Source organism: Eutrema salsugineum, unplaced genomic scaffold (assembly GCF_000478725.1).
Source record: "Eutrema salsugineum unplaced genomic scaffold, Eutsalg1_0 scaffold_18, whole genome shotgun sequence".
In the NCBI taxonomy this organism is placed as follows: Eukaryota; Viridiplantae; Streptophyta; class Magnoliopsida; order Brassicales; family Brassicaceae; genus Eutrema; species Eutrema salsugineum.
Window position 1 is genome coordinate 2,513,202 of NW_006256846.1, and position 24,690 is coordinate 2,537,891.

General features: G+C 39.8%; 2 protein-coding genes and 1 pseudogene across 2 annotated transcripts; 1 reads left to right on the forward strand and 2 right to left on the reverse strand.

Annotated features, from left to right (window-relative positions):
- LOC18020402 lies at positions 1-2,763 on the forward strand (annotated as a pseudogene).
- Positions 2,764-19,764: 17,001 nt separating this feature from the next.
- Positions 19,765-20,160, reverse strand: LOC18020403 (ubiquitin-conjugating enzyme E2 11). Its single transcript, XM_006403019.1, has one exon. It carries the CDS (start codon positions 20,158-20,160, stop codon positions 19,765-19,767), a length of 396 nt encoding a protein of 131 aa, XP_006403082.1.
- Positions 20,161-22,888: 2,728 nt separating this feature from the next.
- LOC112087261 (uncharacterized protein At3g43530-like) lies at positions 22,889-23,965 on the reverse strand. The gene is made up of 2 exons (XM_024157288.1): positions 23,765-23,965; positions 22,889-23,689 (listed from the first exon to the last, which is right to left on the reverse strand). Exons 1-2 carry the CDS (start codon positions 23,963-23,965, stop codon positions 22,889-22,891), a joined length of 1,002 nt encoding a protein of 333 aa, XP_024013056.1.
- Positions 23,966-24,690: the final 725 nt, after the last annotated feature.

Genomic DNA, 24,690 nt, shown 5'->3' on the forward strand with positions numbered 1-24,690 from the left:
ATGGAAGACTCATGGCTATACCCACCTACACTACGGAGCAATTCGCTTGGCGTTAACTCTGCATGGAAGAAAAGGCCTACCCGTCATGGCAAGAGTTGCCCTACTCGACACTAGATACAGAGAATACCAGCATGCTTGCATAGCCACAATTCAGACGACCCTGAATGCAGGCACGATATTTGTCACTATCTACCCAAACTTCAACATATCACTTGAAGACCCTCAAATCTTCCAAAACATGCAAATCCAGCTACAAATCACAGGCGCTTCCCAAGTTGGCAACACATATGTAGCAACACTCCACCATCAGATGGCGTATAGGATCCAAAACCATGCTATGGACCTTAGTCTCCCGCGAGACACAGGAGATGCACTGTTTTTACAGCTAGAATCTCAACACAGTCCATCATGCATCCATATCCCCAGGAAAATCCCTAGAGAAGAATTAGTTAAATTACTTCCAGAGTCTTGGGTGACAAATTACGAAAAGCTTCATGAAAGCAGCGTACCGATTCAATCCGTGTACTCTCCCATCCACAAGAGAAAAGACGGAGCAATCGAGATACCTTTCAAACAACAGGATGGTGAAAAACCACGGCATCCGGCGTTTTTCACTGAGATAAATGCAATCTCTCCAGCCGAAGAAGTACAACCCCTGAGGCAATATTTGCCCGGTGTTCTAATAAACAAATTTAATGCAGCCGGAGACCCTGTTTATGCATTCTCAGACGAATTAGGTCACAAATTCTTTGACGTCTGTGACTGTGACTATTGCCTAATGAGTAGCTCAGATGAAGAAGAAAAACCAAGGCGAAGAAAAAAGAAGTCATCCCAGCAAATTCTCAAGGAACGATACGAATCTGGAGACCCCGAAGTTGGTATTCTTGGAGAACCTACGGGGAAAGAGTCTGAATACTATGTCTTGTATTCAAACAGATCAACTCCACCAACCCCTGACAATGAAGATGTCCGCACATGTTATATGTTCGGTTCTTCTTCCTCTCAAGAGCCAACATTTCCAACACGAGAATTTGAAGAAGGCAACATCAGGCACTCATGCAAAATCATAAATCCGAACGTTAAAAATCCAGATGCAGCGGCAAAACAAGTAAGTGCAACAGAAGCAACTTTAAATTGGCAATCAGAAAACACTATGGTCCAAAACCATCTCTTGAGCCAAATCGACAGAAAGGTATCTATCCTAGACATTTCAATCAAAGAAATCAACAAAAGGATAAGTTCTCTTCACCAAGAACTCTTACACCTGACGACTACTGTTTCCACAACTTCCCCACTCATGTACCAAAAGGAGTCAGAGCTAAGATCTCTTGAAGCCCAATTACAATCATTACAAAACCAGCCCAAAACACAGACCCCAATGCCATATGATCTCTTCACACCCTATCCTATATATTCTCCACCAGCCATGACCCAAACACAACCTCTCTCCTTTTCCCATGACCCAAGTATCTTTGGATCATCCTCCTTCCTACCAACAAGAACCAAAGAGCAACGTCCTGCAAAAAAGAAACACCCAGCTGTTCCTAAAGATACTCCGAATATTTCTGCACCAGAAAACACAAAGACAACCTCACCTGAAAAGAGTGAAGCACAGTTTATGGTGGAACACGCCAAAAATCCAATCTCTACATTTCTTGAACAAATGGTGGAGCAAACAAAACCACCAAAGCAACAACGTTCTGCGAAAAGCCTGATGACGCTACAAGAAAGTTCTGACGAGGAGTTCATAATCCCAAACTTCATGATGGCCGAACCAACTGTATAAGAAGAAGATATGGAAAGCGATGGAGGAAACATATCTGAAGACAGAAGAGACCACAGAGGCCTCAAACTCCACCAGACTGGAATCCGAGAAGCCACACTGACTCACACAGTGGTTTCTCTTTCGACAATGTTCCCCCATCAAAATGGAGAGACAAAATTTACGAGATGCTTGCATGGCTGACCGAACAACTGCTCAACCCAGAAGCTACTCTCCCTACAGTAATAGACAAGCTAATCTCCAAATTCCATGGTCGTCTCAGACAGTGGTGGATCAGCCTTGGAGATTACAGACAGCTACAGATCCGCCAATCTCAATCGGTGGACACCGTGATTGGACATATCCACAACGAATTCCTTGGCATGTGGGATGATATAAGATTGGAGTCACACCAAATCTTATAATTCACAAGGTTGTCAAAGACAACAAGTTTTATGCGGAAGTGGGCGATGATAGAGATGAAGGATGGTAGTTTTGATTGACTCTCTCAATCGACGGTGATTGACTCTCTCAATCTATGAACGAAAAAGTTTGTTTGAATCTCACAAACAAAGCTATCCGCAGAATTCTAATGAATAAGAGTGAATCTCAGACTAATATTCAAAAGACAAGAGCAATTCTTCAAAGGACACACTTTGAAAGAAAAAAAGAAACTTCTGTATTGATTTGATTGAAAGGTGTTTTACAATGAAGACAGAAATGAGCTTATATAATGCTCTACACAAGTCTTAACAAACGTTCTAAAAACTAAAGCAAGAAAGAAATTAAAAACTAAAGCAAGAAAGAAATTAAAAACTAAATGCAAAACTAGCCGTTATGACTAAATCTCGGCCAAGTAAGGTAAGTGGAGCTGTGCTTGAGTCTTTACAACTTGGGTGAGTAGGAGTGGTGTCTTGGGACGTCCAGATTCAGTGAATGAAGCTCCAAAACGCAGCATCTTAGAAGAAGGAGCCGTTGGAGAGTTATTCCTCCAAGTGTGAATGCATCCGGAAAAGGAAAGTGTACAAACATGAGGATCCGCCTGATCCTGTGGTTTCTAGAGAATGGTAAGACGTTTGTAGACTCCTCTAAATGTCTAAGGAACTCCTCTGGTCGCCAAACTCGGGTTTGTAAGAGATTGAACCGGTCGGTTGTCATACTTTCCATAAACAGCTCTGGTTGGCTTAATTGAGAATTCAGTTTGATCCCCCTGATCCAATGCGTGTTGGTGCACCTTAAGATATTTTGGAAAGCTTCTAGAAGTAACTCAGAGTCTCCTGGGTGCCACTGATATGTTTGAAACCTCATAAACCCGTAAGGTTGCAAATAAAGCAAGTGGAGGATCCATCGGTTTAGAAATTGGATATCTCCTAAAACAAAATAGATCTCGGTCTGATTCCAATTCTCTTGGATTCTATGATGAATAAGGAATCCATAACAAGCCGGTTCATAGCTTGATTCGTCCTGGTTTTTCCGGAATCCTTTGATCAATGCGCATATGTCCAAATCGTAGAAGTTGTGCATCACCTGATTTGTAAACTGAATTACTCCTTTCTCTGAGCTCCAATTGGACTGATTCCACTTCGAAGAGTTCACTGGGTGAGATATAAATGTTATACAAGTGTTGGCCGAGCTAGATCAGTTGAGCTCGGACTTCATCAGTGCTGAATAAGGCGCATGGGTCTTCTTGGGTGGCTTGAACATGCTTTGGCCAAGAGTTTGAGTTGATTCTTGGGTAAACTCATTTCTGGATCGAACCAAAAGTGTTTTGGATAGATCATATCCTCCATTAATGACATTTTGTTGGTAAAACTCCAAGTTTTCACCTCTGCTTCTGTTGGGCTTGCCTTTATGCTTCATTGTTTTCTCCGGTTCAGCTTCTATAAGGCCTCTCTCTGCTTCGGATGGGCCGTCTGGATTGTCTAAGGTCACTGGGGTCTCATTGTGATGGTTTGCTGGGTCGATGACCACATCATACCCTCCCCCTTGGAAAAGTTCCGTCCTCGAAACTTCTTGACCTGCACCGAGATAGAGCAAGTTAGTATCATGGTTTTCCTGAGGGTTTAGAGAGTTACCTTGGGTCATGGTTTTCTCGTGGCTTGGGTTTGGTTTATGTTGGGCGTCTGGTGGTTCTTCTTTGATCAGTAAAGAAGCGATGACGCCTCTCTCATGTCTGTTGCTGACTTCTTTGGGCAGCAAGTTGTTTGTCTTTGTAAAATACTCCTTTTCACAAATGGCATCTATACGGATTTCTTGTTGTAGGATTTGTTGTGGTTCCTCGTCAGTTCCTGCAAGTACCATTTCTTTTTGGACAAGAAAAAAGTGTGTTATCGCGATCAAAAGATTTTTACGAGCAATGGAACATGTTTGTTTTTGGAACACTTGTTCTAATCTCTTTTTCATGTCTAATTCCATATATGAAATGCATTCGACCAAGAATTCTTTTAATTCAACTGCTTCTGGATTCAATGAGTGTAGTAGCACAGAACTTGAAGTGTTGAAATTAAATGGTGCTAAGGAACTTACCTGATCAGAACTGTCGTTAAGTTCTGTTTCCTTCGTTGCCAAGGATTTTGAGTTCAGGTTGTAATCTGGTGGCTCTTCTTGGATAGTAATGCAGCTGGTGGCAACTTCATCTTTCTTATTTGATGCCTTGTGGCCTACTGCCTTCACAGTGAGCTCCACTTCATGTTCTAGACCTGAAATATCAACCTTTGGCAAAGACAAGTGCTTTATACTAGAATTGAAAATTTCAGAATACAATTCAACTACTTCTCTAGTTTCTTCTATATCTGGTTCAGTTGGTGAAGTTGTTTCTGAGTTTCTAGCTGGGCAAGTCTTAGCAAAATTTCCTCTTTGATGACATCTATAACAAATTGTTTTAGAGAGTATAGATGGCTTACATTGCTCTGTGTTGCCTTGTGGCTTACACTTCGGTTTTGTGCCCTGTGTTTGAGCTGCATCAGGTTGTTTGGAGGCTGGTTTAAGTCTTGTTGCTCCAACTGGATTCTTAACCTCTGTCTTCTTTTTCAAAGTTCCTTGAGACACTTTTGTTGGCTCAGAACAGCAGGCTTTCTTTGACTTAGGAACAGGCTGCGGTTTTGGTGTAGACATGCACCTCCTTGTAGCTGTCTGGAACATTAGCCTCTTGGAAATGTAGCTGCGGTTGTGGGACTTCTGTACAAACTCTCTGTACATACGCTGCTTAAGATTACCCCAAGTGATGGTAGAATTATTATAATAAGCCTCAACTTCTTCTTGTTCCCACCACTTAGTACCTGCTCCAACAAGTGAGTCAAGTGCATATGAAAGTCTCCGCTCCTTAGGAATGTTTTGTGACCTCATCCTATACTCCATTTCGCTCTCCCACTGTAGGTAAGCTTCTGGTCCTTGTTCATGACCTTAAAAATAGATGTTTCGTGGCTCATCATCTACCTCATCATCTGTTGTCGCACCATCTTGCTTGTCTTGTTCACTGTAGTTGATGTGCTCTCCGTTTGGCTCTTGGTCCTCCTCCTCAAGCTCTGGGCCATCAACCATGCTTCCTTTTAGCTGTATCTCGTGGCTCCAAGACTCATCATCAGTTTTGTCAGCATCTATTGAACTGATTTCAGAATCAGTTACTTCGCACCATGGCCTTTGGTCAGGTTCTAAAGTTTGGACTTCTTCTCCATGAGTGAAACCTCTATGCTCTGAGTCATCTTGGTCTTCTGGCTCGGTGCTGTAGTCTCCTTCATGATATTGAGACTCAGTTTTGTCCTCCCAAGTGTCTCCTTCATGGTCACCTTCTATATCTTCTTCTCGGTCTGTCTCTTCATCTCTAGACCAAGCTGATTGATTGGTGTTGTCTCTGTTGTAATAGGGTGGCTCTGGCTCGTACTCTTCTCCATCTGAATCATCTCCTACTCTAGAGCTGGTGTAGCCATCTCCTGGCCACGGTGGAGACTCATAGTCAACTTCCTGGTCAGACTCAAATGGGCTCATGCCTTGGTAGGAATCTTCCTCTTGACTCCAATCTCCCTCAAAATTATGTTGGTAAGGATTATCTTCTTCTGAATCTTCCATAGCAGCTAATTAAGTTGTACCTCGCAAAAGTGAAGAAGAATAAAGCGTAACTATCTTCACACAAAAAAAGGAAAATAATAATTCAACCAACAAAATAAGGAAACAAATTTTATGGCAAATTTTCAAAACAAGTGAATGAACAATTTCTTCTTTTTTTTTTGACTTTTCCTTGTAATAGAACGACAACTAAACCCCATAAAAAACAATGAAAACAGAATTGAAACAAATTTTTTATGGGATTCTATAATGAAGCAAAAACAATGAAAACAGAATTGAAACAAATTTTTTTGTTTTAATATAAAACAAAGACTGAAATGAAATAACAAAATCAAAAGACAAAGAACAAAAGCACCTTGATAGGAACTTGTGCTCTGATACCAAATGATATAAGATTGGAGTCACACCAAATCTTATACTTCACAAGGTTGTCAAAGACAACAAGTTATATGCGGAAGTGGGCGATGATAGAAATGAAGGATGGTGGTTTTGATTGACTCTCTCAATCTATGAACGAATAAGTTTGTTTGAATCTCACAAACAAAGTTATCCGCAGAATTCTAATGAATAAGAGTGAATCTCACACTAATATTCAAAAGACAAGAGCAATTCTTCAAAGGACACACTTTGAAAAAAAATAAGAAACTTCTGTATTGATTTGATTGAAAGGTGTTTTACAATGAAGACAGAAATGAGCTTATATAATGCTCTACACAAGTCTTAACAAACGTTCTAAAAACTAAAGCAATAAAGAAATCAAAAACTAAATGCAAAACTAGCCGTTATGACTAAATCTCGGCCAAGTAAGGTAAGTGGAGCTGTGCTTGAGTCTTGACAACTTGGGTGCGTAGGTGTGGTGTCTTGGGACGTCCAGATTCAGTGAATGAAGCTCCAAAACGCAGCATCTTAGAAGAAGGAGCCGTTGGAGAGTTATTCCTCCAAGTGTGAATGCGTCCGGAAAAGGAAAGTGTACAAACATGAGGATCCGCCTGATCCTGTGGTTTCTAGAGCATGGTAAGACGTTTGTAGACTCCTCTATATGTATAAGGAACTCCCCTGGTCGCCAAACTCGGTTTTGTAAGAGATTGAACCGGTCGGTTGTCATACTTTCCATAAACGGCTCCGGTAGGCTTAATTGAGAATTCAGTTTGATCCGCCTGATCCAATGCGTGTTGGTGCACCTTATGATGTTTTGGAAAGCTTCTAGAAGTAACTCAGAGTCTCCTGGGTGCCACTGATATGTTTGAAGCCTCATAAACCCGTAAGGTTGCAAATAAGGCAAGTGGAGAATCCATCGGTTTAGAAATTGGATATCTCCTAAACCAAAATAGATCTCGGTCTGATTCTAATTCTCTTGGATTCTATGATGAATAAGGAATCCATAACAAGCCGGTTCATAGCTTGATTCCTCCTGTTTTTGCCGGAATCCTTTGATCAATGCGCATATGTCCAAATCGTAGAAGTTGTGCATCACCTGATTTGTAAACTGAGTAACTCTTTTTTCTGAGCTCCAATTGGACTGATTCCACTTCTAAGAGTTCACTGGGTGAGATATAAATGTAATACAAGTGTTGGCCGAGCTAGAGCAGTTGAGCTCGGACTTCATCAGTGCTGAATAAGGCGCATGGGTCTTCTTGGGTGGCTTGAACATGCTTTGGCCAAGAGTTTGAGTTGATTCTTGGGTAACCTCATTTCTGGATCGAACCAAAAGTGTTTTGGATAGATCATATCCTCCATTGATGACAGTTTGTTGGTAAGACTCCAAGTTTTCACCTCTGCTTCTGTTGGGCTCACCTTTATGCTTCATTGTTTTCTCCGGTTCAGCTTCTATAAGGCCTCTCTCTGCTTCGGATGGGCCGTCTGGATTGTCTAAGGTCACTGGGGTCTTATTGTGATGGTTTGCTGGGTCGATGACCACATCATGGGATCACTATACAATCCAAGCAAGAGAAGAATATATGAGCATGAGATGCTGCTCTTTCAAAAGAAAAGATCTGGAGAAGCACTCTGAGAGGATGTCACCAAATAGAATTGACGATGGCAATCTCAAGCAGGCGTACTTAAACTCACTTCCAGAGCCTCTTGGGAATGAGACCTCTCGAATATGATCCCTAAAGAATATGACTCTAAGTCAAGCTTCTTTGGGAGAAATATACCAGATCTCTCTTGCAGCCCTCGAGAAGCTATGCAACCACCAAAAGTTCTTCAAACAGCTGCAAGAACAAGGAAAACTACTTGGAAGAGCATGTGACCGCCCAGAACTCTCCATCAAATGAAAAACAAAAAGGTGTGGATGTTCTACGAGCTATAAACAGGAGAAAAAATCAAGAAACAAATGGCAAAAGAGGTATCCCAAGCTATCTGGTGGAAAGAAATGGAAATTCTTCAGGAGAAAGAAACAAAGAGGCTACAAGAAATCTGACAGATGCTACATCTGCAAAAAGAAAGGACATTATGCAAAACAGTGTCCAAATAAGAAGAAGAGGGATAATCTCCTTTGATATCTAGCCCAAGTGGAAGACATTGACGACTCAGACATCGAGTCCATCTTCTCTCTTGATGATGAACCAACTGATGATACAGTCCTTGCAATGGGAATTGAGCATAATGATGAATTCTCAGAAGAATCTGAAACCGAAGAAGAAGAGGATGCTGACGACCAATTCATGCTTTTTGATCTCTACACCCTAGACTCATGCAAGGTTGAAGAGTCAAAAAAAGCAGATTTGGCGTATCTATCCCAACCAGCTCCAAATGCCAAGATCTACATCTTCCCTACCAAATACGATAAGCCTATACCGGTAATAGCCTTCTTTGATACAGGAGCGGCATCTTCAATCATCAAACCAGATATAATCCCATCAACCCATTGGGATCGGTGTTCAGTAGCCTTCAAAGCAGCCAACGGGCAGATATTCCACATCTCCCTCATCAGTAAGCCCATCCATATCCAATTATTCCCAGGATATATAGTTAAATCTAAAGTATATGGGTCTGATTTTCCGAGAAAAGACTTCATATTTGGATTTAATATCCTCCATAGCCTTAAAAGAATACTCTTGGCACCCAAAAAGCCTTAAACACAAAAACCACATGTTATCATGGACAACCATTTCCCACTTTTACCCCATGGAACTCCTGAACCCCATCAAAGAAGAGATTACCAAGACCTCTTGTGCCAGTTCTCACTCAGAATTCCTCACCAAATGTTCCTCACCCCTATGGCAAAATCCAGACTTCTTCATATCCTTGCCATTCAAGAAAAATGAAGATTCAATCCCACAAAGGCTAGTCATCCAGGGATGAATCCAGATCATTATACTCTGGCACTTGAAGAAGTAAACCTACTCCAAAAGGAGGGTCTCATCGAAAAAACAACTTCATCATGGGCATGCGAGACTTTCTACGTCAACAATAGGGCAGAACAAGTCCGAGGAAAATTGAGGTTAGTCATCAATTACCAGCCACTTAATCACTTCCTTGCTGATGACAAGTTTCCATTACTGAAGCGAGAAGTCTTATTCCAAAGGCTCCCACAAGCATAAGTCGTCTCAAAGTTGGACTTAAAAGCGGGATTCTAGCAATTGGGAATCAAACCGGATGATAGACCTAAAACAGGTTTTTGCATTCCAGACCATCATTTCCAATGGAAGGTTATGCCATTTGGATTAAAGGTGGCCCCATCGCTATTTCAAAAGGCAATGACAAAGATATTCGAGCCAATACTTCCAAATGCACTGGTATACATCGATGATATCCTTTTGTTCTCTCCGGATATCGACTCCCATACCCGATTACTAGAGAAATTTCACAAGATCGTCCAACAGTATGGCATCATTCTCTCCGAGAAAAAGATGGCCATTGGAGAGACAGAGATTGATTTTCTTGGCATGCATATCTCAAAAGGGCAATACCATCTGCAGCCTCACATTGCAACACAGCTCAATGAATTCCCAGTCGACAAGCTCTCTTTCAAACAAGTCCAACAATTCCTTGGAGTTTTCAATTACATGGCGGAATTCATTCATGGCTTAGCAAAGTACAGGTCAATCCTTTCAACACAGCTAAAGAAAGATGCTCCTCCATGGGACGAAAGATGTACAGAAGCAGTAAAAGAGCTGAAACGGATCTCAAAGACTCTACCCTCATTGAAGATCCCTTCTAAAGGGAAAAGAATCCTGCAAACTGATGCAAGCTGTTTTCAAAGACAGTGAAAAGCACTACCATTCTACCTACAAGGAGTTACTTGCAGTCAAGAGAGGCATAGAAAAGTTCGAGTTCCACCTAGTCGGACAACACTCTCTCATCGAAATGGACATGTCCTCGTTCCCAAAGATGATTCAGTTTAAGCAAAAGATCTTGCCACAAGCACAATTACTTAGATGGGAAAGTTGGTTTTCACAGTGGAAGTTTGACGTGAAACACATCAAAGGAAAAGACAATTTTCTCCCCGACTTCCTATCCAGAATACAAAGGCAAATTTCAGCTGTCATACCGATGATATACACTCTCACTCCAACCGAAGAGTCCCTGAGGAACATGATTGCAAAGATGCCACAAGGAATACAAGAAAAGATCCTAGAGACTTCTCTAGTCTATCAAGGATGTTAGAAGCTCCATGGATTCTTGAAGCTCTATGTCTACAGGTATGGTCTAGACCAAGGGCCACTCCTCCAGCTACCTTATCATCCGGTATTCCCTTTCCTCACTACCATAGACTTAAACCCAACTCACTATGGTAAATTTCCGCAAGAAGCGTATTTCTTGTTATGGTACCTAGCGGAACTGTACACCATTAGAGTACTCATTGACAAATGCAGATTACTTCAGTGTCTGGCAAAGTGCATTCTGACAAGAAGGAAAGAGCACTACAAGTTGTTGTACAAGTGGCTCATATTGTTCCACGACGTGACATGGTGGCAAGAAAATATTCGAGCACAAGAAGGATACAAAGTCTTAGTCATTTTCAACATCATCACAAAGCAAGAACAACAAGAAGACGGAGTCATAATTCAGAGAGAATACAAAGCCCAGATCCAGATAAGCTATAATGATGATCCTTTTGATGGGGACAATTTTCATAAAAATGTATATCCCGGGCCACAAAATTAATCTTCATAACGAAGATAGTCTCTTATAGCGAAGAAGACGACGAGGACTCAGACTTCGGATAAGGGAGAATCTACCGCTCTTTTTGGAGACAAGGGGAATAATAAATAATGATGCACATGTTGAACAAGTAAAGCATATGTTAAATAAGAAAAAAAGTTAGGTATCCATTGTATCACTATAAATAAGAGGCTTGGGTGCTTGCATAAACAAAACTAAGTCCTGTAATCGAGTCTGAGAGAAAAACTTTGAGTGTCCTTGTAATTAGTGAGTGTTCCATATAAATAAAATATCTCCCTTGTATAATCATCTCTTCCATCATTTAAATACCCTTATTAATACTCTTGATCCTGATAAACCTTCTTTGTGATTGTACCCACTATGTGTCTGTAAATTTGGTATCAGAGCCATGACAGTCTAAGCTTTAAATCTTATCTCCCCAAAGAGTAATAAGCCTATGAGTAGTCTTCTTCTACAAGATAATATAGAAAGTAGGCTCTGTGGTTGCCACATACTGGATCCTCCACATCAGAAATCTGACATAGCTAAAAAAAAAAAAAAAAAGAATTTTGAGAAAGAATTCATAAGATCATAATGCTCAAAGTACCTTGAGGCTCAAAGCTAGGAAGTATTGCCTCGGTTATCGAGCTAAAACATCTTACGAGCGATTTCTCAAATATTCTTAGTGCATCATAAAAACCAACTCTTGGCTTAGTATTACTCTAAGGGATAGATAAGAAATATAGCATTCTGTCTTGGTTTATGGTCTAATCATATATCATGGAAAGTTCCCTAAACACCACTCCCTTTAGAAAATCAACCTCTAGTAAGATAGATTACTTATATGAAATAGAGTATGTGAGTGAAGATAGTAAAGCACCCATCACCCAGTTACCTTTATTAAACCCATATAAAGATTTTACAAAACCAAACTCTACTTTCCCAAAAGTGATAAAACAAGTCTTTGGTCCCCGCAAAAATGCCGCAAGAGAGTTAATCCTAGCCTCACAAATGGAGCAACACCTGGTTCCAGCGACAGAAACTGAGCAGATGATTCCCCTCCGCTTCAATGAAGGGATGGTTCACCAATGGAAGACTCATGGCTATACCCACCTACACTACGGAGCAATTTGGTTGGTGTTAACTCTGCATGGAAGAAAAGGCCTACCCGTCGTGGCAAGAGTTGCCCTACTCGACACTAGATACAGAGAATACCAGGATGCTTGCATAGCCACAATTCAGACGACCCTGAATGCAGGCACGGTATTTGTCACTTTCTACCCAAACTTCAACATATCACTTGAAGACCCTCAAATCTTCCAAAACATGCAAATTCAGCTACAAATTACAGGCGCTCCCCAAGTTGGCAACACATATGTAGCAACACTCCACCATCAGATGGTGTATAGGGTCCAAAACCTTGCTATGGACCTCAGTCTCCTGCGAGACACAGGAGATGCACTGCTTATACAGCTAGAATCTCAACACAGTCCATCATGCATCCATATCCCCAGGCAACAGGGTTTGAACTTGTTGCATCCAAAGTATTCCTTGTATTGCATCTTAGAATTAGTAACTAGGACGATGAGTTTGAATTCTTTTGATGATTAACTCTCACTCTTTAAGAAATGTGAACTCCCAAACTCACAACTTCTCTCTTGTTTATTCTTTTTGTTTGAGGACAGGCAAAGGATAAATGTGGGGTAGTTGATATATTCATAAAATGCATCATTTAGTGTACATATTTAAGTCCAAATCATGTCTTCATTTGCATACATTTTGGGTATTTAAGCATTGATTTAGAACTTAAGAGCTTGCATTAGGTCCAAGAGTGTTTGGCATGGTTTGGAGTGTTAAACAGGTTCATTTGGAGGTTATTTGGAGTGGAGAAAGTGAACCAGGTGAAGAAATTCTGCTGAAATGATAAAAAATGGTGAAGAAGGGCAATTTGGAGTCTCTCGGAAAAACACTGTACCGCATGTCGGAGAGATAACCTGAAACACTCCTCTAAGAGATTATTTATTCTCTCGTCTCATCCTTTATTCTAGCGTCTTCCTTGCAGGTCCCTCACCTTTTAATGAGCTTGAAAATCTCCAATTTGTCCTTGTAATTCTGGCAGAAGCAAATTATAAGAGCAAATTGAAAATCGGCCAATCATAAATAAGCAGAGATAAACCAATCAAGAGCGGCGAAACAAAAATTTGTCCAATGAGATATAATCATGAGTAGCCAATCAGAAGCGAGCTTCTTAAATTTTAACCAATCAGGAGAGTGTCGACATTTTTTAGGCGCCAAAAATTTAGCCAATCAGAACAGGCTTTGTCTTCTTGTCGGGGACCGGATTGAAAGAGAAACCATTTTTGACCAGCTCGCTCGCTTCACCCCAGCAATCGCTAGAGAACAAATTCTCAGAACTCGAATGCTTCTTGACATTTTGCTACACTCATCCCTCATTGAAGCTTAATCAAGGTAATTGACATTTCGTTGGATATTCTTCTTCATTTCATTATTGGAAAGTCGTTGCCCTAAATTATTGGGATTAATTTAGATTATTGAATAGGCAATGGTATACTATGGAAATTGTAATTGGTTGCTAATCGACTGGGTATTTATTGGATTGGAGTTTTATATGCTGTAAATCGAGTTAGATTAGAGTTTCTCCATGAGTTGACAATTAGATCTAATTAAATGAGAGAGATAGAGTAACAATTGGTATTACCTATGTATTTCTGGAAACAACTGGAAACATTTCTTATGCGGTTGAGTATGGTCTATGTGTTATTTTTTCAGGTGATAATGATAACGAACCTATTTTTTTATTACGAGGGATATTATTCAACTTCGGAGGATAAATGGATTTCAGCCCCAGCGTCCATGTATGGTATAATGTTTAAGTCATCAAGTTTGGAGGAAATTACTTATTCTGATTTAGTGGAAAAGATATGCACGAAGGTTGGGATTGTTGAATCTTCGAGTAAGTTGATACTGAGTTACATTCTGGTACTAGTGCAAACTCAGAAACAGTTTTATATTTCGAATGATGGCGACCTAGTCGTGTTCCTGACCTCACTGGATAAAGAGGGACGCAGAAGTATTATTAATGTAGAGGTCATCAAAGGTGTTGAAGTTGGAGAGGGATTTTCCAGAGTTGAGAGGGTAAGTTCAGTTGGTATAAATTATGGGGGGTTGCGTTTAGGTAATGGTGGATCAAATAATGGTGTATTTGCTATTTACACAGGCAACTGTTCAGCAGGACAACAACATCACGAGAATGTCCCATTGATAGAGGAAGCTAACGGTGATGAGGGAAAAGATGGTGATGATGTTTTACGTGATGGAGAAGATGGTGATGATGTTACACGTGACAATGGAAAAGATGGTGATGATGTTTCCCATGAAAATGCTGATGTAGTAGATGATGATGATAAAGCCAAGTTTGATAACGAAGAAGAGGAATACAGAGGGTTTGATTTTGATTATGGTCCACTTCCTGAAGTTGTAGAGACACAACATACTGAATGGGAAGATGGTATGAATCTGAGAGTGGGGCAACAATTTGCATGTAAACAAGATTTGATAGATTTAGTGTATAGAGCTTCACATCAATATTGTTTTGGTCTGACTATAAAGAATTCAGATAAGAGGCGATATGTCGTGAAATGCGGTGAAACAGGTTGTAATTGGTATTTACGAGCTTGGAAGGATGCGAATACACCCTATTTTTCTATAACAGTATACCGGAAGATGCATACTTGTTCTCGGGCCAGTGCGAGTACAAACAAAAAACAAAGGAAAGAAACACCAGGATTAGTTGCATCTGTTGTTAAGGAGTTGTATCCTGGTCGATTAGATACACCAACTCCTCACGCTGTCATGCTTTTGGTTAAACAAAACGCTTCTGTGAGTGTGTCATACTCCACCGGATGGAGAGGAGTACAGCAAGCTAAATTTCTGGTTCGTGGTTATCCTGCAGACAGCTATAGAGATCTGTACTCGTATTTGTTCAAGCTACAGAAGGTGAATCCAGGTACAAAACACAAGGTGTTACTGGACGAACAAGGAAGATTCAAGTACTTATTTGTCGTTTTGGGAGCTTGCGTTGAGGGATTTGTAGCAATGAGAAAAGTGGTAGTTTTGATGCAATTTTTTTGAAAGCTGGAATGGGTTGTCAGCTAGTCTTAGCTGCTTGTCAGGATGGTGATCGTCACCATTATCCGATTGCTTTTGGAGTTATTGATTCAGAAAAAAAATGACAGTTGGGAGTGATTTTTCAGGCAGTTAAAAACGGTTATATCCGATAGTCCTGAGTTGGTTATTGTTTCGGACAGAAATTTAGGCCTCATTAACGCAGTAGCTGAGGTATACATGGAAGCTAAACATGGGTATTGCACCTGGCATCTTTCACAGAATGTAAAATTGCATGTTTCAAGGGATAGAGAAATAGTTGCAGATACATTCATGGAGTGCGCAAGGCAGTATACAGAGGCCGAGTTTCTTGATCATTATTCGAAGATGGCATTAAAGTATCATGCTGTGACCGATTATCTAGAAAGGCGTGTAGAAGTATCGAAATGGGCCAAGTGCTATTTTCCAGCAGAGAGGTACAATCTAGATACTAGTAACGTTGTAGAGTCCTTGAATAGTGTATTTATAGATGCAAGGAAGCTGCCATTATTACCTATGATAGATGCGATTGTTGACAAGTTGTGTGAATGGTTTACAAGCATAGGAACGAGGCTGCTTCAACGCCACCAGGACGCAAACTGGTTGCCTTTGTGGAAAATATTTTTCACAGTAGATGTGCTGAATCTAACAAGCTAGGTGTCACGGAGTTAAACATGATTCAGATTGAATACAGCGTGCTTAGATTAGATGGGATTAATTACACGGTGAGCTTGAAAAATAAAACTTGCTCGTGCAAGCTTTTTGATATAGACAAGTATCCATGTGTACATGCATTAGCCGCATTGGAAGCTTACATGAAGCGGCCAGACAGAGAAGTGTTTATAAACATGGAGGACTTGTGTTCGATGTATTATTTAACCGAGCAGTGGGCTTTTGCTTATAACAGAACCATATCCTGTTCCACATAAGTCACAGTGGGTTGTCCCCGATGATGTTAAGCAATTGAGCGCTTTGCCCCTGGTTTACGAGCCAAAAAGGGGGGAAAAACAGCAGAAAAGACATCCATCTGTTGGAGAGCGTCGACCGAAGTCGAAGAGTACGAAGACAAGTAATAAGCGTCGGCTGGAATCTTACAAAATTTATAGCTATTTTACTGGAGGTGAAAACGCTGGAAGTGAAAATGCTGGAGGTGAAAATGGTGGAAGTGAAAATGCTGGAGGTGAAAATGGTGGAAGTGAAAATGCTGGAGGAGGTGTCTCGGGTGATAACGTGGTTTAGTTTGGAAAATGGAGAGATATGTTGGGATTGGTAACAATTCGGAAATACTTAGTACAACCATCTTTGGATTTAGGTTTTATGTTGTGATTGTATTACTCGGAAATACTTAGTACAACCATATTTGGGTTTAGGGTTTATGTTGTGGTTGTATTCTCAGAAATACTTGATGCGGTCAATATCTTCAAACGACGTCTCGTTTCCCCCAAATGTGATAAAGCGGATTGTTATTTAACGTAGACCCAAAGAGTTTCTGAAACACAATCCCATTCATTCATCTACTATGACTAGGTAAAGCGGGTTTTCTGATTTGCCCATAGAGATGAAAAACGAAATACTAAAGAAGGTAGTCAGTTCGAGCACTCGCGATTACTGTAGGGCTTTAGTGGCAAGTAGGGATTTTTACCAGATCTCCAAGGATCCAATCTTCCTTCGGACCGTGGATTTGCTAAGAATATTGCCACCAAATGCTTGTCCTCATCATGTCCGGATGCGACGTCAGCTTAACATCTGTCCCAGATTTTACACAGGCGGAATCAGAAAAATGCGATTACGAATTGAAAAAGCAAGCCCTAGAGGACCCCGTATGTCACTCCAGCACAGTTTGGAAAGAGGATTACATTAGTGGTGGACAAAATTAATAACTTGCATTGTGGAAGTGGAGACATTCACCCATTAATAATTATGATGGGATATGCAGACGTGCCCCCCAATTGGTGCGATTCTTGCCACTGGACAATGGAGGCGGAAAAATTCCAGTTGGATATTAGAAATCGCTTCGTGAAAGAGTGGCCAACTTGATCCATCAGAGTGAAAATTTGTTTTTGTTTTCTTTAAGTATTACTCGTATAACTTTGTAAAACAACATATTGTTTTCTCTTCTTAGTCTTTTGTTCAAAGTTATCTTTCTCGTTTAAAGTTCAAAGTTCTCTTTCTCGTGTATGTAAAGAGTAAAAGTACCTCGTATCAAGAGGATATAATATGAGTTATTCTCAAAAAGTCAGAGAATGTTTGTCAGGAAAGGGAAATAGTAAAAACTATGTAAAAGGGAGATAAAGAAGAAAAGATTAAGGACAGATAGTGGGCCCGTTCAACAAACCCATTTAATATAAACGTTCTAGTTTTGGACGGGAAAACCTGGTATAACTACGCTCTAGTTATACTCATTTGTTGTTCTGTCGACCACAAATAATTGTGAACTGAGGAGGAGAAGCAAGAGCGAAAATGTTGTGAAAAAGAAAAGTGAAAGTAGTACTTTTAGGGCAGAGAATGTCGTGTAAAAGTTAAAAACACGATGGAATGTTCGTCGGAAGAAGAGAAAGGTGATCATGTTTCAGGTAGATTAATATTATAATAATAGGAAATAGGATTAAAAGAGACCCGTTTCCAGGTGACGTCGTTTTGAAGAAATTAACCAACCCTTAACCACCAATAGACCAATTTAAACCGCTTTCATAATTTGGAGATGGCAAAATACGACCACGGTAATAATCTGTATTTTAAAATATGATCGTTTTAATGCTAACACTTATCAGAGACTAGTAAACAGTGTTTTAAACAACTAAAAATAATGAAGAAATAATACGAATCTCACCACACCCGACACTTAAGTGTCAATCTCTTTCTATAGTCACATTGTCAAGCTTAGGCCATCAATGATAGAAAGAATACGTATCATATTTTTCCTCGAATTTTGTTTGCTGAACAAGTTGATAATTTGCTGTTATAACCAATTATGAAACGTATTACCGGAATATAGTCTTGAAATTTCAGTATTACTGCAAATACGGTATATCCACCAAAAGTAACACTATGTGGACGATGTGTATAACTGGAAAACAAGGCACAACTACGTTTTAAATTCCCAGTTACAATAAACGACATGTGTTTTCACTTGAACACGTGTCTTATTGGGTGGAACAAATAGACCCTACTACAATTATTATTTGTGTCCCGGGTTTATCCACGAAACTCAAATTTGTTTTTCCCGCCCAAAACATACATTTCCAATTTTGAGTTTCCCCCCCAAAACAGACACTTCCAAATTTGATTTTCCCCCAACATCAAAATTCATTAAAATATCTGGGTTTACGTACAAATCACAACCAAAACATAAAACACTCAGTTGTTTGCAAAAAAAAAACAATTTCTTGCAAGAATGCCAAGTCTCGGCTTGTCGTCCGACTCGGAGATTTCAAGCGGGAGCCCTCAACCCGAATTGTACGAAGATTCTCGAATCCCGCGATTATGTTATTGTCATCGTAAACAAATCATCAAAACTTCCCACACCGTTTTGGATCTGGGACGAAGACTATTCGCTTGCAATAAGGAATACGTAAGTTCAGCTGTTGTGATTGATTTTAATTTCGTACCAAAAATATTTATACGGTTTGTGTCTTGTAGAACCCCGGATGTCATCTCTTCAAGTGGTGTGATGAGGCGATGCTAGAAGAGATTGCAGATGTTCGGCATGATTTGACCGAGATGCAAGGCCGGAGTGGTTGGACTAGAACTATGAACCGGATTCACTCGACGGAGATTTCCCAGCTACAAGAATCGGTAAACAACCTGAAGGAGGAAATGGTTGAGGTAAGGAGGTCTCATGCTCTCCTTTATAAGATGGTTTGTGACTTGGTTTTCAAAGAAATGGATAGGGAATTGGAACAGACGCGACAAACTAAGATATTTAAGGAAGTTAAGGACATGGTTGTTCTATCTGTTCTTGCTGTGGCCTCGGTTTCTATAACTATCTACCTGTTCAAGTAGTTATGATTCATGGTTGTACTCATGACTTACTCAATTTTCCGAAAAAACATGTGGTTACACCAAATGATATCGAGTATTACATATTTTCGATTATCCGATAAACATGTGGTTACACCAAATGATACAGAGTATTACATATTTTCGATTATCCGATAAACATTTGGTTACATTAAATGATACCGAGTATTACATATTTTCGATTTTCGGGATTACATGTGGTTACACCAAATGATACCAAATATTACATATTTTCGATTATCCGATAAAAATGTGGTTACACCAAATGATACTGAGTATTACATATTTTCGATTTTCGGGATTACATGTGGTTACACCAAATGATACCGAGTATTACATATTTCGATTTTCGGAAATACATGTGGTTACACCAATTGATATTGAGTATTAGGGTTTCCTTATTAGGGATTCCTTATGTATCGACTGAGATAATATAGTGGATAGAATAACACAGAGAAATTTACTAATATTTTTTTTGTAAATAATAAAATATTATTTTACTGTCATAATTTTTAAATAATAAAATATTTTACAACGGAAAATAGTAAAACATAAAATTTATTATTTTATTGTTAAAAACACCATGAATTAATTCATGGTGTGTGCCTCAGTCATCAGGCGGGCCTCCTTCTTGAACAGCTCCGGTTTCAAGAGCACATGCGTGCGACGTCTGCGAGGTAGTTGTCCTCTTCCTCGACCTTAGGGTGAAGCAGCATGTCATGGAGCGCTTGGAGGAGTTCCTTCACCGTCGTTCCAAACTTCCAGGTAGCGGTGACGAGTAGCGGATGGAAGACGCGGGGTTTATCGATATTGGGGTGCAGAATCGGCGTCTTCCACGAAACTATTTGTGGCTTGAAGGGGTAATCCGGTGGGAAACGGATGGAGATGAAGAAGATGCCCCATTCGTATGGACTACTAGGGGGGCCTAACAGCGTTGCTTGCCATTCGTAAATGTCTTCCGCCACCAGCCCTGCACTGAACCCACTCGCCGGAAACCGCACCAACTCCCTCAGATGAGTCATGATCCACGCCTTAGGGTCCATTTTGAAGTGATAAAGAGAGCAACGATAGCACTAAATATGAGTGAGAGAGAGAGCGAGTTATATTTATGAAAAGAGAAAGGCAAAACCCTAGGGTGCGCCTCATATAATAAATACCCTTCAAAACCGTTCAGCATTATCGTGCGGAGCAGTTAAAAGTCACATCTTTCTTTCTCCTACTAAACCCGAAAATATTTATTTACTTAATGTATTGAGTAAAAATCAAATACAGTGTTGGTAGTTGTACCAGTCTTACTGCAGTTAATGAAAGCATTAACAGCCGTAAGACTGGTATAACTACCAACACTAATGCAACGATTAAACACTTCGTATAGACAGTTTTTATTATATATTAATTTATTCACTTCTCCTTTTACAGAGATAAATAAAGGTGTCGTTCCCTCTTTCCTCGTTTTCCATGCAACGCGTTTATACAATAAATCATGTAAGTAAATGCTGAGTAGACACTCCAAATATCATCCAGGGAACATTGTCTATATACGAGATATTGTACTTCTAGCATTCTTCAAGTAGTCTCATCGTTTCTAACAATACATAAACAAAATGGAGAAATCAGATGGAAAAAAATATGATGAGAATGATCTGCTAATCATCAACCCACCACCTTTGAACATGAGATTTGGTGTGGTAGAACCTAAGTCGCCACCTTCGCCAACTGATTTTGAGATCGAGCAAGCAGAGTTGTGGGAACAATTCAAGCAAAATCTTCCAAAGGTAATATATTCTCTCTGTTTAATAGTTTATAAAATATGTCCTGATTATGAGTGAAAATTTATATATATATATATATATATTTTTTTTTTTCAGGAGAAGGACAAAGACATCTCAGTCGATAAACCTCCCCACAAACATTGTACAAAACCGGAACACGAATTGATTCTGGATCTGGAGATAGGATTGAAGTGCATGCATTGCGGAATCGTAGAGAGAGAAATTCGAAACATGGACACATCCGGATGGGTAAGTAATTAGTCTTTTTTTTTTATGACAAATCTCAAAAAAGTTGAAATGTATATGACTGGAAAATAATCAGTTGATGTTGTTTGGCTATATGATTTTTAAACATAAGTGAGATTTTCTACATTTCTGTTCGAAGGGAGAGATGAAGAAGATAAAGAGGAAGAGGTCTGGAATGTCATCGAATTACAAATGAAGCCTATTTTTTTTTAAAAAAAAATCATATATGTAATCTCCTATTTTTTTTCCTAAGAACCTTGATATTTATGGTAATTTAGTAATTTATCTTTGGAGAAATTATTTCTGGTTGGTTTAAAATTTTAGTAAGAAAAATTGACGATAACTTGATGATATATAACATGGCAACAATTTAGTAATCTAGACATAATGTTCGAATATCGCAGTATATGAGTAAAACTTAATCAGTAGAAACTCTATAAATTAATATTCGATAAATTATTAAACTCGATTAATTAATAAATTTCTTTGATCCCAAATTTATGTTTTAGTCCAATTAATTTCATTATAAATTAATAACTCTCTCTAAAAATATAAGAGTCCCAATTTTATTAATTTAGAGGATAGAGTTTATATTTTCGATAACGCATTAACGAGAGTAGCAGTTATTCCGATATTCCTCTCTCTCTCTCTCTCATACGGTCGTGTTTATTCGACGTGACTACTCACTTCCTCTCACTTCCTCCATTTTCTATTATTTAAGTTCGCAAAGAAGTTCCGAAATCCATTCTACTTCTTCATTACTTTCCCAAATCCATCACTTTTTCTTTCGTCCCCTCTCTTAGGGTTCCTCTCAGATTTTCCTTTTATATTACAAAATCCATCATTTCTTTTAGGGTTTCAGAACATTTCTCCACAAAACTCGGCCTTGACCACTTTCATATATAAATCCATGGCAGAGTACTCATACCTACTAGCCCTACCAGACGAACTACTGGAAAAGGTTCCAGCGAAGTCGGCTAACACAATTGGTGACCTTATATGGATTCTTAACTCGCGAATGCGGAAGGTTCTTCCTATATGTGTACCGGGTAGTTAGGGTTTTTCCTGATATGGGAGACTGGTGAATGTGTCTGATGTTTTTTGTCTTATGTCTTTTGTTTTTTGTACTTTCTTATGTTCTGGATTCCGTATGTGCACATTACGTTATGTTTAGTACTCCCTGATGTTCTGTACAAATATTATTCTAATAATTTTAACTCAAACTGTTTAGGCCTAGTATTCCACATATATAACTGGTTACACCAAATAATACTAAGATGGTTACACCTAATAATACTAGGTTATACCATTTATATGTGGTTTCACCAATAATACCAAGTTTTCCCAATATTTGGTTTTCAATAATCAAAAATCAATAATAGAAATAGAAGAACACACCCTAATTCAGTTTAATCCAAATACAAATACATATATCAAATGTCATACGAGACTTAACGTCTCTGCTTTGTGTTTGGCCCTAGCTTCGATTGCTCTTGTTTCCGTTTACCTGCACCCACTTCTGCATTCACAACGTCAGCACCGTCTGGTTCTACCTACACATACCAAGTATTACAACATAGTGTTACCACAAAATATTAAGTATTACCAAAACAATGGATATTACTCTTCAAACTTCAATACCTCTTTACTTCTAAGCAGGTACGGAGATCGGGCTACAAGCTGCTCTGCCTCTTCAGCTCTGCTCATTCATCTCTGGCTCTTTCTGCTCCGGCTGTTTCTGCTCCACCTCCTTCTACTCCGCCTCCTTCTGCTCCGCTTCCTTCTGCTCCGCTTCCTTCTGCTCTGCTTCCTTCTGCTCCGGCTCCTTCTGCTTTGGCTCCTTCTGCTTCTTCTTCGGCTTTTGCTTCGGCTGTTTCTTCTTCGACTGTTTCTGCTTCCTCGCTTTCTCAGTTTTCGCCAGACTTTCAAGTTTCTCTCCAGCTTGATCATGTTCATGTTCTACATCATTTCGAAAAACTTCTCCTCCCTCATCTCCTGGTCCTTCCCTTTCTCTTCTTGTCTCTTTTACATATTGTTCTACAGAGCAGAGTCTTGTATCAAAGCCATCCATTCGAGCACTGATTCGGAGAAACTGAGCGTCCATACTCTTCTGCAAGCTCTGAAGCTGTTCCACAATTCCAAGAGACGCCACCTTCTCCGTCCCCACATTATTCTTACCCGCTACAGGATGATTTACCCACTCCTTATTATCTCGGGCATCAACATCGATCTTGCATATCTCTTTCCAGAATATCGGCTTCTTTTCCTCAACTAAACGCCTCGTCCAATTTTCAGGAACAATATCACTGATATCTTCCTCTTCATTCCTCTCCATGACTCCAGCAAGCATAATTACCTCATCCTCGGATGGTTGCAATGTACTCTCGATGACCCTAGTGTTACCCAGTGTTTCATAGAGTTTCGACAAAGGAAAACCTTTTAGTGTGAATGGTTGGAACTTCTGCCTGCACATCTGGTGACAATCCCTCCCTGCTCCTCTATCATCTTCTCTGTATTTGTTCTTCAGACATGGGATGGCCTCAAAGGCTAGCAACTACACATAAACCCAACAAATTACACTTACGCTCATAGAATTACATAGTTACAAATTCTTTATAATGTGACATACCTCCAAGGGAGTAACAAAGCTTGGAAATGTCCACGCATCTGTTCCGACGACCCTATTGAAATGCCTCATTGTGTGCTCAATCTCCTTCATATTTACATCGAATGAATACCTACCCCAAGGAAACCTTTTACAAGCCTCGAGATCATCCACAATCCTCAGGAATAAGGGGTCAACAGATGGTGCTCCGTTACCGGTTTTCATTTTCCCACTAATTATAGAGGATAAGAAGTAGACGACACACATCTTCAACCGATCAGGATTAACTAGTCCTCGCATCGACTCTAACTTTTTCTCAATAACAGCAAGGGAGGGGACGGTTTCCTAGAAATATCTATTCTTAAACGAAGAATTTCATATGCTATCATAGTCCTCTGGGTACGGGAGACAGTTTAATCCACACAAAATGGCATGCTCTCTAAGGGAATAGCGAATTGGTACGCCAGTCACTACAAACCAAGCTTCCCTCTTCTTATCTGTGTTTGCTGTCCGAAGAAGAAGCAACCACATTCCCATCATTTTGTGTGTTATGTCCTCATGCATGGCCCTATGCATATGCCAAAGTGCTTGAACTGTGGGTGTTCTGTAAACCATAACAGCTCATGTGGTTCAAGGTCTAGGGACTCCAATTTCGCAACAGCTTTGTGGATATAACATCTTGTTCCCAGCTTTATTGCATTATGATACTGATTGGGCTCGAAGAACATTCTCACGGGTGGCAATGGCTGATTCTCCTCCTCCTCAGCCTCAGCCTCAGTTCCCCTCCACAATACTATCTGATTATTACCCGTCTCTGATTCGGCAACTCCTTCTACCATTTTCTCCTGCGACGATTCGGAATCTGAGTACAGTTCTGGTCTAGCATATCTAAACACTCTTTCGTTGCCTAAATCCATGACTCCTAATTTGTAATTGCCAACCGAATAGAG